A 12,971-nucleotide genomic window follows, 5' to 3' on the forward strand; every position below is an offset into this window, starting at 1 on the left:
CAGTAGATGCTAGGTGGAGGGTGGGACAATGTTAGTGAAGAAAAGGGAACTACGATCGTCCTGACAAACTCAAGGAGACAGGTGCACAAATCCCTGGGACTTTTAAAAGGTTGATTTATTTGAAAGGCCACCCGACAGACAGGGACGCACAGAGAGGGAACTCCTTTCTCTGGTTCACTCCTCAAATGGCTGTGGCAGCCCATGGCTCAATAGGCTAATCTTCCGCCTGCGGTTCTAATCCCGGTTGCCCCTCTTCCAGGCCAGCTCTCTGCTGTGGCCCAGGACTGCAGTGGCAGATGGCCCAAGTCCTTGGGCCCCGCACCCGTATGGGAGACCAGGAGAAGCACCTGGCTCCTGGTTTCGGATCAGTGTGGTGCGCCGGCACGCCAGCCGCGGCGGCCATTGGAGGGTGAACCAATGGAAAAACGAAGACCTTTCTCTCTCTCTCTCTCTCTCTCTCTCACTGTCCACTCTGCCTGTCAAAAAAAGAAAGAAATAACTGAAAACTTCTTTCAAAATCTCATTTCTCGAGGTGGTGGGTCAAGCCACCCCTCTGGCTGCCCGTTCCCTATACTGGAACACCTAGGATCGAGTCCCACCTCCACTTCCGACCCAGTTGCTTACTAATGTGCACCCTGGTAGGCCGCAGGTGACGGCTCAACAGGCTAGGTCCCTGCCACCCACAAAGGACGACAAGGATTGAGGTCCTGGTGCCTGGCAACAGCCTGGCCCAGCTTCATTTGTTGTGGGCATCTGGGGAGGGAGCCAGAGGGTAGACCTCTCTGTCACTTTGCCTTTCAAATGTTTCAAGTACATTTAAAACATTTTTTTCCTTGTATTTTATAGCTGACTTAAAGAGCATGTTCTCAATGAGCACATAAAACCTCTGCGAGATTAGAAGAGCTAAGCAGCACTGCTTTAAATCCACCTCTGCTGGTGAGCACGGCCAGAGGACCTGATTATTATGGTTACGTAAACATCTTCAGCACCCAGTGCACAATAGGACCAACAGGTGCCAAGAAGAAAGGGCCCCGCCCTAAAACCAAGGAGGCAATTAGGCCGTGGGGGAGGAGGGGCTTTAAGGGCAGCTTTTTTTTCCTCTTCTGTTATTACTAAAATTTCTTTAATGGATGTGCCTGGGGGCAAGAATCCAGAGATTTATGCATTAGGTGGGTGCCCTCGTTTACAAAGTGAACAAAAGAGGCAGCTTGTGGAGCAGCTTAGATGAAAGCAGCCCAAGGCTGCAAGCTTCGGCCAAATGGGAAAGAGAGGAGTAGGGGAAAGGTCAGGGCAAATCCAATAAAGGCAGGGAGCCAGGGGCCGCCACCCAAGCAAAGAGCACCCAGGCCCCGGACCAGCAGCCAGGGCCAGATGGCGGAGTGCGGTGACAGCACTCTGGTCCTATCAGAAAGGAAATGCTGGCAGTGAGAACGGAAATCCTAGAGGAGCGCGGGACAATGCTCTTTTGAAGAGTTTTGGAGCTTTCCACATTGAATAAACCCACCAGGATTAATGTCAGAAACCTTAGGCATGAAACAGTCAAAGGCTAAAAAACTTGTTTTTTGTTGTTGTTGTTGTTTTTTTTTTTTTTAATCAAGTGACTGCAAGGTGCCAGGTACTGGATTGGGTGTTTTCACGCCCCCAGTTCTCTTCTCTTCACCAAGCCCACATCTGGTTATCCTGCTGTACAAGCTTGGGAAGCTTCTATCCCATAGAGCAGTAAAGGTTCAAGTCCTGGCTATTCCACTGCTGATCCACACTCCTGCTCATGTGCCTGGGAAGGCAGCTGATGATGGCCCAGGTACGTGAGTCCCTGCCACTCATATGGGACACCAGGACGAGTTCTGGGGTCTTGGCTTCCGCTTGTCCCATAGCTTATTGGGGTTATTTGGGTAGTGAACCAGTGGATGAAAGATTCCTCTCTTTCTGTCTGTCTGTCTGTCTCTCTCTCTCTATCTCTATCTCCCTTTTCCTTTCAAATCAATCCATCAAAAATAAAAACTTGAGGCCCAAGGTTAAGCAGCTGGTGTCAGAGGGAGGATTCCATCCCAGGCGGATGTGCTACTAAAACCTGGGCCATTTGTACACTGCTGTGTCTATATACTTTCAGAGCCTTTGGGAGCCAGGCACCTCTCAAGGAAGTGTCCTATTTACAAGGAATCAAGGGGTTCTGAGATAAAGATAGGTACAAACTGTCTTTCAGATTTATGTAGAAATCCAACAGACCTGGGCACCCCCAAGCTTGGCAGGGTAGGTAACGTTGGAGCACAAGGAAACCCACCCACAGGATTTTGGGCCAACTGCCTAAGATCCATCATTCTGTCAAACAGTATGACAACTGAGGGTGGTTGGGAATTTATTGTGGAACATTCTGCATGCTTTACAAGCACAAACTCAGAGGACAGGCATCATTGTGATTGCTACCGAGAGGTTAAGCAGTTGCCCAAGAAGCCAAGGCAGGGTTAGCCTCCCCCAGATCCAGGAGGTCTCTGGGCACATCCCTGTTCAAGGATGGGGACCTGCAGCCTGTCCGTCACCATCCTCCGTCCTCTCCTTGGACACACAGCAGACCCAGCTGCCTGAAGGCAACACTCTTCTCCCACTGAGTCAGAACAAAGCTTCAGAATCCATTTCAGTCCATTTTCAAGGAAGCTGCTGGGATGATCAGAGCTGGTGCTCAGTAGAGACCCCTGGGAGGTGGGTGTTTGGTGCAGGAGCTCAGATCCCACTGAGGGCACCTACATGCGAGTGTCTGCGTTTAGCTCCTGGATAACAGACATACACCCTAGGAGGCAGCAGTAATGATTCCAGTACCTGGATTCCTGCCGTCCACATGGGAGACCTGAACTGAACTCTGGGGTCCAGTCTTTGCCCTGCCCAACCCCTGGCTACTGCAGGCATTTAGGGAGTTAACCAGTGGGTTGCCGATCTCTCCATATTTCTCTGCCTCTCATATAGCACAAAGCTAAATTTTATTTTCAAAAAACTTTAGAAAAAAACTGCCTTAAACCATAAAAATAATTCATTAAAAAAATAGGGAGCCTCTGCCACCTTCCTCTCCCACCTCCCATGGTCCACTCCTTAATTTACAGGCAAGGAAAATGAAGCCCTAGGGATGCCAGGTGGCTGGGCCAAGGTCACAAAGTTTACCAAGTGGCAGGGTTGGGCTAAGAGCCCAGATAAAGGTTGTAGAAAGCAGTTTATACACAAAATTCTTCCTAAGGCCCACCTGGCACATGGGAAGCTGGCATTCCCCAAACAAAGTGAGTCATCTAACCACCACGGTTGACGTCACATACATTTTTCCAGTGACACACGCGTCTGTGCACACGTCGGAACAACACACACCTGACAGCCGAAGAGCTGGTTTCCTTTGGCCCTGTTTGCTTTGGGGCCTCTGGCAGCACCACCCTGCTCTATGCACTGAAAATGCCTTTCAGGATTTCTTTCCATCTCATTAGCTCATCCAGTGGGTCGCAGGCCGTAAATGGAAGTAAAAATCTGTTGTGTCTGGGATAGAATTTCTTTTAATTCTCCCACTGCACCCTTCGGAAACAGATTTGGTAGTAATTACCGGCCCAGAGCTTGGAAAAAAGGAAGGTGGGGGGACGGCCAGAAGGGTGGCAGAGTGTCAGGTTAGGAACTGGGCGGGCGGGCTGGCGGTGGCAGCGGCTTCACGGTGCTGATGGAGCAGAGAGCCCAGGTAGCCTTTCACGGGAAGGGCTGCAACGTGTGGTGTGACCCCAGACCGGCGGGGTGTGGCTGAAGGGGCAGGGCCTGGAGCTGCCTTGGGTGTTCCCAGCCTGACCCGGCGCCTGGCACACCAAGACGGATGATCAGGAAAAGCTTGCAGGTGGGTCCAAGGACAGTCTGCTCAGAGGAAGAGGGGGACAGAGGAGTGGGTCCAAGTGGTCAGCTGGGCTGCATACGCCCAGGCAGCAGCTTCTCTCTGAATAAAGCTCTATGGGGAGCTCCATGGCCTGCGGGGTCTAGGGAGGTGGCTCATGGCAACCTGTAGTAGAGGCAGGATGCTAACGAGAACAGAGATGCCATGGATGGCCCCGGGATGAAGCCACCAGGAACAGCAGCGAGGTGGACCTGAGGTGAGAAATGGCTTCAGTTAGAGATCACGGGCTCATCATCAAGTAGGAAACCCAATTTTGAGTGCGATAAGGTGAATGGAATTGGGGGATGGAAAAAGGGAATTTGGCAAAGGGAAAATTTGAAGATGGCTTTTTTTCATCAAGAAAATGAGATGTTATTAAACTCGCAAAATAAAAAAGTGCATTTCAAACACAGAAAGACCACAACACGGAGGAGGCAGACGCCCGGAGAAGGTATGGCCGGGGGCACCCGTGCCCCGGTCCTGCAAGGCTCCAAGGAAGTCCCGCTTCTGTCTGGAGCCGCCCTGGGTGCCCGTCTGCGGCTCAGCTTGGTTCTATTGTTCAGAACTGAAGTGCCCTCCAGGCTGCTGAAATCGCTAATCGACGAAAATCATCTCCAGCAGCCCACTCGGCATGGCAAGGAAACACGATGAACGGGTGAAATGACCAATTATGCTAAGTACCCGAGCCTGGCGTAATTCAAACCAAATCTTACCCCATTATCCTCAAAACCAAGCGGGGATCCAGGAGCCCCTCTTGCCCGTGATTCTGAACCAAAATAAAGGCACCAGGGAGGACCTCAAGCCCTTCCAGTTAATTCCAGCAATTGGTTTTAAGCGAGAAAAAATAAATGCATTGCGTTTCCCCTCAACAGCTTATAAACCAAACAGCCATTGTACAACACCAGCCAGTTCCTCTTGAAACTATTATGTCATTTTGGTTTCAACTTCCATTATTTCCTCTTAGGACATCACAAACACAGACCCCCACCTTACAACGGTTCAACTTACAAGTTTTTGACTCTGAGATGGTGTGAAAGTGATGTACATTCCATTGAAACCGCATTTCAGATTTTGAACTTGGCTCTTTCCTGGGGCTGGTGCTGTGTGTCCTCTCCTCTCTGGTGAGGCTGTGCAATGGCACTAGCGCAGCTCCCAGACAGTCCCATGGTCCCCAGTGGACACCAGTGTCACTCTACAAGGCAGTATGTCCTATAGCTAGGATGGGCAGAGGGTCAGATGCATTAAATGTAGATTTGAGTTATGATGGGTTTATCCAAATGCAGTGTCGTTGTAAATTGAGACGCATCTGTATTCTTCTTAACCAGATCTTGGAGTATGTGACGTCATTACCCAAAGGCGTCTTAAGGTGTTCATGGCCACACCCACCTCACCACGTCCTGCTCTCTGTGACGCTCTCCGTGCAGTATAATGTCCCCTTTTCCACACTTCCCATGTCTGCTTTCCAAGTCCCTGCTCAGGATCAATTCTCCTGAGCAGCAGGTTTCTCTGCTCCCACCCTCCCCACAAGACTAAGTCTTCCTCTTCTACACAACATGGCACATCTGCTCGTCTTCCCATCCCGCTGGTTTTCCATTCTTAGACTCTCACCGCTAACACCCAGCAGGTCCCCTCCACGCCCTGAGCAGCCCGGCCGGGTCAGTCCTGCTAGTGACCCGTAACTTCCGCTGGCTGCTCTCTGGCCACTCAACATGAACAAGCTGCACTTTCTCCCCTAGTTCGAGGGGTTCGGTTCTTTGAGGATGGACGTGTTGGTCCTGCTTGCCCTCAACTCTGATCCCTGTGGTTGGAAACTATTAACAGTTTTCCTGGTCTGATGGACTAGAAAAATCTCCTCCCACTTGCTACAGAGCAGACACGTGCATTGTAAAACATACAGCTGAGGAAGTGAATGTAAACCAGGAATGCTTCCTTCCTCTGGACTCTCACCTAAACCTTCCACTGCCAGGACTGGGCAGCTCCCTTCTGTCTGGGCTCTGTATTTGTAAGACTTCTACTTGCAGTATTTAGTCACTTCTTGATGGCTCAATATCACCCAGCAAAGGAACACAGAGCTATTAATTGGGAAGGACACTCAAACATGGTTCAAAAAAATGCTTTCACAACAAAGTGTTGAGAACTCTCCAAAGACAGGACAAATGAAGAAACATCACATAAAAAGTGTTCACACTCCCAAACCCTCACCGAGAGTCTTCTGATTTATAAATCTATACAAATTAAACAGACTGTACGTAATTGGATATGCAGTCACTCAACGTCTGAAATCTGTGCTAGTTTAATTCCCAGTGCCTGGGAGCCATCGGGGGAATTTTTGGCTCCACCAGGGAGAGAAAAGAAGCTGTGCCCATGAGCTAGAATCCCACACCACAATCGCTCAGCTTCTGTAACTTCCCTGATACTTCCTCAGGTTTCTGCCCCACAGTAAGAAACAAAAAACTAACATGGAAATGAATGAATAAAAATCCTGTACGAAAAGGTTCTCTCCAAGACAGCAAAATCCCTTCTCTCAAAAGGATCCAAATATGAGTGATTTTCCCAACTCTGCTATAGCTCTCAAGGAGACCCATGAAGATGCACATGACTGTGAAATTCACTTGGAAAAAACCCAAAGGCGGATGATAATCAGTCTCCACTTAATACGACCTGAAGGGAGAACAGAACGACTGTTTACAAATCACATATCAATTTTTGAGAGTTATTTTCTTACAATTAGGATTAACCAAACCTGCCTGCCTAACTTACCTCTACCAAGCAAAACTGCAAAGAAGAAATTCTTAACCCCCAATGTCACAGGTTATTTAAAAGGACAACATGCAATCGGCACGGCCTACAAAGCAACGACAAACAGGTGATGACATCGCTCACAACCGTTTGAGCTGCAGGGAACTGAAGGGGTCTCAGTTCTGAACCACAGTCACAGCTCGTGCGTGGCTGGCCCTCGGCTTCCCCTTTCGGAGGAAGAGGCAACCGCTCCACAGCAACCAAAAGGCACCAGAGTCCCTCACCGTAAGCCCAAGACAGTTCCACTGCCCTCAGGATAACCAGATCCATCTGCTTTTGGCCAGCTGTGCCACCCCAACTCCCAGCCAATCCAAAAAGAACACAGGAACTCCCTTGGGAGCGGGGCTACCTACAAGCAGATCTTGGGGAACAGCACTGACCGAAACATAACTTCCAGAAGTATTCAAAATGCATCCTAAACGGAACCGTGAAGGGACAGATGAAAGGCAGTCAGCAGTCCTCAAGCATAACGGGTAGGGGCTAGCACAGGTAGCCCAGGTTGGGCTGGGCACCAGGAAGGGGGTCCTCCACACACGACTCTGGTAGGGGCACAAGTGAGGGGGACCACACTCCCAGCTTAAGACAAAGCCAAGCCAAACTTCTGGGCACACATGGACGCTCCCGGATATCCAGCAACAGGTACACTTGTAGCAGGACAATGGAAGTTCCAAGACCTCCCGCCCCTGTCAGCCCACGCACTTGAGATGGGTAAAGGGGCTTGTTTCTGTAAGCCCAGTGTGTGCTACCGTGGCATGATGCTCACTTCACCAGAACAAGCCAAACACTTCAGAATGTGACCGAGCCGGCCACAGAAGCAGTCGCGGGAGGCCCAGATTCAGACGTAGCAATTCACAGCAACCAACAGGCTTGAGCAGGAAGAAATAAAGAGAGGTGGACGCACACATTCAACCCCCAGCAGTCACACCCCTGAGAGCGCGGCCACTCCCACACAGGACAGAAGCCTCTGGCTGTCACCTAGCACAGGGGCAGGGGGAGAGAGGAGGAGGGGATCCCAGAGACCTACCTTGTAGAAGGGCTCCGTTTCTCTTGAGGAATGTGCTGCCTGGCCAGATAGGTGGACCTGATGTGCTGCAAGAGAAGACAAAGACGCGTGAGGCTGGCGGCTTCCACCCCTCGGCACCCAGGCCCCGCACTCACCCTTTCAATCCCTTCTCTGAACGCCCGGCCCGGGTCACGCGTTACTGACACCTCCTGATAGCACATCTTAAAAACCCTGAGGTCTGTTCTACTGTAGATGGTTCCACGTTTCACAGTGCAGAAGCAGTCCCTCTTAATAGTCTGCTGACTGTCTTGGCCCTGCACACATTGGCTGATGAAGTCACCCGCAGGGACATAAACTGGCAAGTTTGTACAGTTCAATGAAGGATGCTGGGAAGGCGCTGTGGTGTAGCGGGTAAAGCTGTCGCCTGTGATGCTGGCATCCCATATGGGCATCAGTTCGAGTCCTGGTCGCTCCACTTCTGATCCAGCTCCCTGCTAAGGTCCCTGGGAAAGCAGCACAGGATGGTCCCAGTTCTTGGGCCCCTGTAACCACATGGGCAACCCAGAAGAAACTCCTGGCTCCTGGCTTTGACCTGGTCCAGCCCTGGTCATGGTAGCCATCTGGGGAGTGAACTAACGGATGGAAGATCTCTCTAACTCTGCCTTTCAAATAAATAAATCTTAAAAAAAAAATTAAAAGAAATGAAGAATATTAAGTAGCTTGCTCACAATCTCACGAATTTATAAAACAAAGAACATCTACCCATGTCTTGTGAGACCAAGTGAGTTCTCTGGCACTTCCTGTGTGTCACAAATGCAAGTTTGCCTTTGTTGGCACGTCTATCACCAATTCCTTAATATACAAACGTGACCTTGATCTACTCCTTCCCTCCCTCTCTTCTTCTCTTGGTTTTCATCCTGTTTCCAATTTCTTGGCTTAAAACATTGTACCCCATACCCTGTAAAGCATTCCACAGATACGTTACCACCCAGTCTGGAAATAGGAGAGGTGAGAAGAAAGGAAGATCAATATTGCACAAAGACACTTGCTGCACTGACAGAGGAACATGCTCACTGTTTCAAGACACTCAGTAGAAAGCTTTCCAAGCCAGCCAGCCTTAGCAGAATATCCTTAACTGAAAAGTAGGTTACTTTGAATCAAGGGTTGGTTTTGATTAATGTTAGAAAGTAGTTACTCAAAAGTGTTACTACATCAAGCCCAAGAGGCACAACAAATTATTTTCACTAAAAATAGGACATGGTAAATGATATTGGCCCATTATCCATCACCTTGGACATTGAAATCATTCAAAATTAGTCTCAGGAATGCATTTGGAAGATTGGCAGACACACCAAGAAATAGGAAGGGCTATAAAGTGAACGCTCCAGCCGCCAACGGAGGTCTCATGCCATGTAGGACAGCAACTCCGTACCAGTAAGACGCCAGCACCATGCCAATGACACCCTGCCAACCCGAATCCCATTACCAGAGGTACAAAGGGTAGAGCGGGAACAGGCACACACTACACGACTGAGGAGGAGCAGAGAGGGAAACAGAGAGAGCCACAGCATGAAAACACCACTGCACATCGAGGTGATGTCCAATGTGCTGGAAAACACAGCCAGTCTTACTGTGCTTTGCAGAAACGCTGTTTTCAGGGACTTGAAGGTCTGTGCCAACCCCGAGTGCAGCAAGTCTATCAGCACCATTTTCCCAACAGCTCAGGTGATCATTAGCAGTTTTGGGCCATTAAGTATATTTTAATTAAGGTTTGCATACTTTTTTTTTTTGCTAAAATGCTATCACACACTTAATACACAACAGTAGAACACAAACACAGCTTTTATGTGCACTAGGAAATGCCACAATTCATGTCACTCACTTCCTTGCAATATTTGCCTTCTTGCAGCAGCCTGGAGCCAAACCTACACTATCTCCAAGAGACAACTGCAGTATGGACCTTGACGTTCATGAGCCTTTCTGTTTTGGTTTGGTTTGGATCTACTATCTACAAAGTCAACAAGAATAATGCACCTTAGCTACAGCAATCCTGATTCTCAGCCCTGGCAGCTGTGGCCTCCCCATGACCAGGAGTCACCCAGGACAGCAGAGGACCTGGTTCTCAGGGCTACAGAATGGTCACAGCAGTCTGACTTCTGTCTGATTCCATTTGAGAGCTTTCAAGGCTCAGACTTGCATGCAGAGTAATGTGCATTAAAATGCTTAAGATTATCTTTTAACAGCTCCAGCAAGCTCCCAGGATTTTACCATCTTATTTTTGTAACAAAGCAGGAAACAGCAAGCTGGCTGTTGCCAATATCGAATCACCTGATTTATAAAGATATTTTAAAACTGAGGACTTCATTATAGGGGAGTTGGTCCTTCCAGAGAATTCAATAATTGAGTATTAGTGTAGGAGCCTGAATATCCAGCTTACTTCTACCCAAATCTCCTCTTTATCCTGACCCTGATTTGGCTGAAAACTGAGCAGACACGAGGGATGGAGCAAACGTAGGCAACTGAGGTCACATAAATCCAGTGGGTTAGATAAAGAATAGTCTCTGTGTGACGGAAAGCAAGCTACAGATTTCTGCAGCATCCTTTGAATGTACTCAAGTCACTCATCACTATTCTATAGCCACGCTGCCCCTCTGATCTGTAAGTGAGCTGTAGAAAGAGCTCACTTACCATGGGGCAGCCCGTTCAAAACCTTCTCTGGCCTGGGCCCTGCTGTAGCCAATGAATTCTGTGAGATCTCTTTGCAACTTCAGATAGGCCAATTCCTGCAATGTTGTGGCATTCCCTGGCCCCATACTCTACACTTGGCTTCTGCAGGGTCCCCTCAAAATGACACCTTCTAATTGTTAGAAGATTCAAGGATGTATTAAGCCTACTGAGAACTGTACTTGGCGTTGCGAAAGACCAGGGAGAAAAATTACAAACCTGACTTTATGACCACCAAGGCATTACTGTCATGTGTATCTAGTCCCAGCCTCCTACAACTCTATCTACAGAGACAAGAAATGCCTGCATGAGGGTCAGCGGTCATGGCTCCAGTGGCTGCAGGCCAGAGAAGCAGCAAACTTGATTTTTTTTTCTCCTCAGCTAGAGACATCCTTCGCTGAGTGATCTTTAGAGCACAGGTTAGTTAAAAATACATATATGTGAAATTACGTAAGAATAAACATTAACCATAGTCATTTAGGGGAGAAACTAGGTCAGGGTCAAGAGAAGGGGTTGTTAGAAATGAAGGGGGAGAACAGGGTGTTCCCCAACCCCGTTCATGTAACCATGACTGGTGACTGGTCACTCCCAGGAGACATGGCCACCAGGGCCCTTGTAACCCTTACTGAGTAGGCTTCCATCCGCTTACAATGGTGCTCCCACTGCTTGGTGATGCGATAGCAAATTGCTATGCACTGGACTCAGCAGCCAACATTTCCTTTTTTTTTTTTAAGATTTATTTATTTGAAAGTCAGAGTTACACAGAGAGAAGGAGAGGCAGAGAGAGTTACACAGAGATTGAGAGAGGTCTTCCATCTGCTGGTTCACTCCCCAAATGGCCACAACTGCTGGAGCTGCGCCAATCTGAAGCCAGGAGCCAAGAGCTTCTTCTGGGTCTCCCTCGCAGGTGCAGGAGCCCAAAGATTTGGGCCATCTTCTACTGCTTTCCCAGGCCATAGCAGAGAGGTGGATCAGAAGTAGAGCAGCTGGGTCTCGAACCGGAGTCCACAGGGGATGCTGGCACTGCTGGTGGCAGATTTATCCGCTACGCCACAGCACTGGCCCCAACAACCAACACATCCTTAGATCTGGGTGAAAATTCCCGTTCTGTAAGTGAGGAGACAGAGACCCTAGGGGGAGAAGGAACTTGTCCAAGGCATCCCCAGGCTGCTTACTGACCAGTCCAAGACCAGACCAGGGCTCTGGAGCCAGTCCAAGGCACCAGAGACACACACACAGCAACATCCCCCATTTCATTTCTCATCATCCTTTCTCCTTCCAGACTCCTAGTGCTAAAATCTTCGCCATCCCTACCCGTGGAAGAGGGCTGTGGCTGGTATTTTGCTAGGCATCTCTTCAAGGCAAAGTCCCAGGCTAGAAAAAGCCATCAGACTAACCATATGTGAGAGACAGGCGGGCTCCTATTAGCAGGAACAATACAACGCTGGTGCCACAAATGTCTCATTTCAATAATGCACTCACAAAAATCCTATGACCTTCAGCAGTGTAAACCAAACCAATTCTGCGACAAAGGGAGCAGACCTGCGGGTTAGGAGGGCCCTGCCTGCCAGCAAGGCGGTCTGTGAACTTGCACTTGAGAAGATTGATCCAAGGATTGCTCGGACCAGCACTGAGCCAGCAAACCCCAAGAGAGAAGCGATACTGTCCCCAACAGCACACCCAGCATCCGCCAGAGTCACAGTGCCCCGGCACTCCCGGGCCTCATTCTCAGCCAAATTGCCTCCAGCTCCCAGGGGGACAAGGTGAGTCAACAGGTTGTACAACGGGTGATCTACCGTGTGTTTACCCCAAACCCTCGAGCTTTCGGCCTTGTGAGAGGCAGCCGGATTGCAAACCAAGTGCCTGGGAGATCCTGGCAAGACCCACACCTGCCTTCCCCAGCCTGGGTTTTCTGTGGGCCTAATGAGAAGCAAATAAGAAAAGCACTTTTCCCCTACACACCCATCTGCCAAATCTGAACTGGGTATCTAACAGAGAGAACAGAATGCTACAGCATGGATGAACCCTGAAGGCATGCTAAGTGAAAGAAGCCAGGATAAAGGGCACACAGGCTGACTGATTCTACCTCCAGGAGACCCACTGGGACAGAAAGGAGAGCGGTGGTTGCCAGGGGCTGGGGAGTGGGGTGTGCTTGTGTGACGAGTAGAGGGGTGTAGTTGTACAAGATGAATAGAGTTCTGGAGATCAGCTGCACAGCTATGTGAGTGCACTTAACACGGCTGAACTGCACCCTTAAAAATAGCTAAGATAACGGCCAGCAGCACTGTGGCATAGCAGGTAGCTGCCTCCTGCCTCCCTCCTGGCTGCTCCATTCAGATCAGGCTCCCTGCTAATGTGCCTGGGAAAGCAGCAGAGGATGGCCCAAATCCCTCGGGCCCTTGCACCCACATGGGAGATCCAGATGAAGCTCCTGACTCCTGGCTTTGGCCTGGCCCAGCTCTAGTCATTGCAGCCATCTGGGGAGTGAACCAGCAGGTAGTTCAATTGATATTTCTCTCTCTCTCTCTGTGCTTGTGCCTTTCAAATAAATAAAAATAA

The 12,971-nt window shown here is 49.5% G+C and overlaps 1 protein-coding gene across 35 annotated transcripts in view; it reads right to left on the bottom strand.

Moving 5' to 3' along the window:
- Nucleotides 1-12,971, bottom strand: part of FOXN3 (forkhead box N3) — a 457,141-nt gene that overhangs the window by 119,967 nt on the left and 324,203 nt on the right. For all 35 annotated transcript variants that reach the window (XM_089322621.1, XM_089322625.1, XM_089322622.1 and 32 more), the window contains one exon: nucleotides 7,710-7,774. In XM_089322621.1, coding sequence (XP_089178747.1) covers nucleotides 7,710-7,774 — 65 coding nt within the window. The remainder of the gene's footprint in view (nucleotides 1-7,709; nucleotides 7,775-12,971) is intronic.

The sequence above is a fragment of the Oryctolagus cuniculus genome, chromosome 20 (genome assembly GCF_051225735.1).
Source record: "Oryctolagus cuniculus isolate XC-2025 breed Fujian yellow rabbit chromosome 20, ASM5122573v1, whole genome shotgun sequence".
Classification (NCBI taxonomy): domain Eukaryota; kingdom Metazoa; phylum Chordata; class Mammalia; order Lagomorpha; family Leporidae; genus Oryctolagus; species Oryctolagus cuniculus.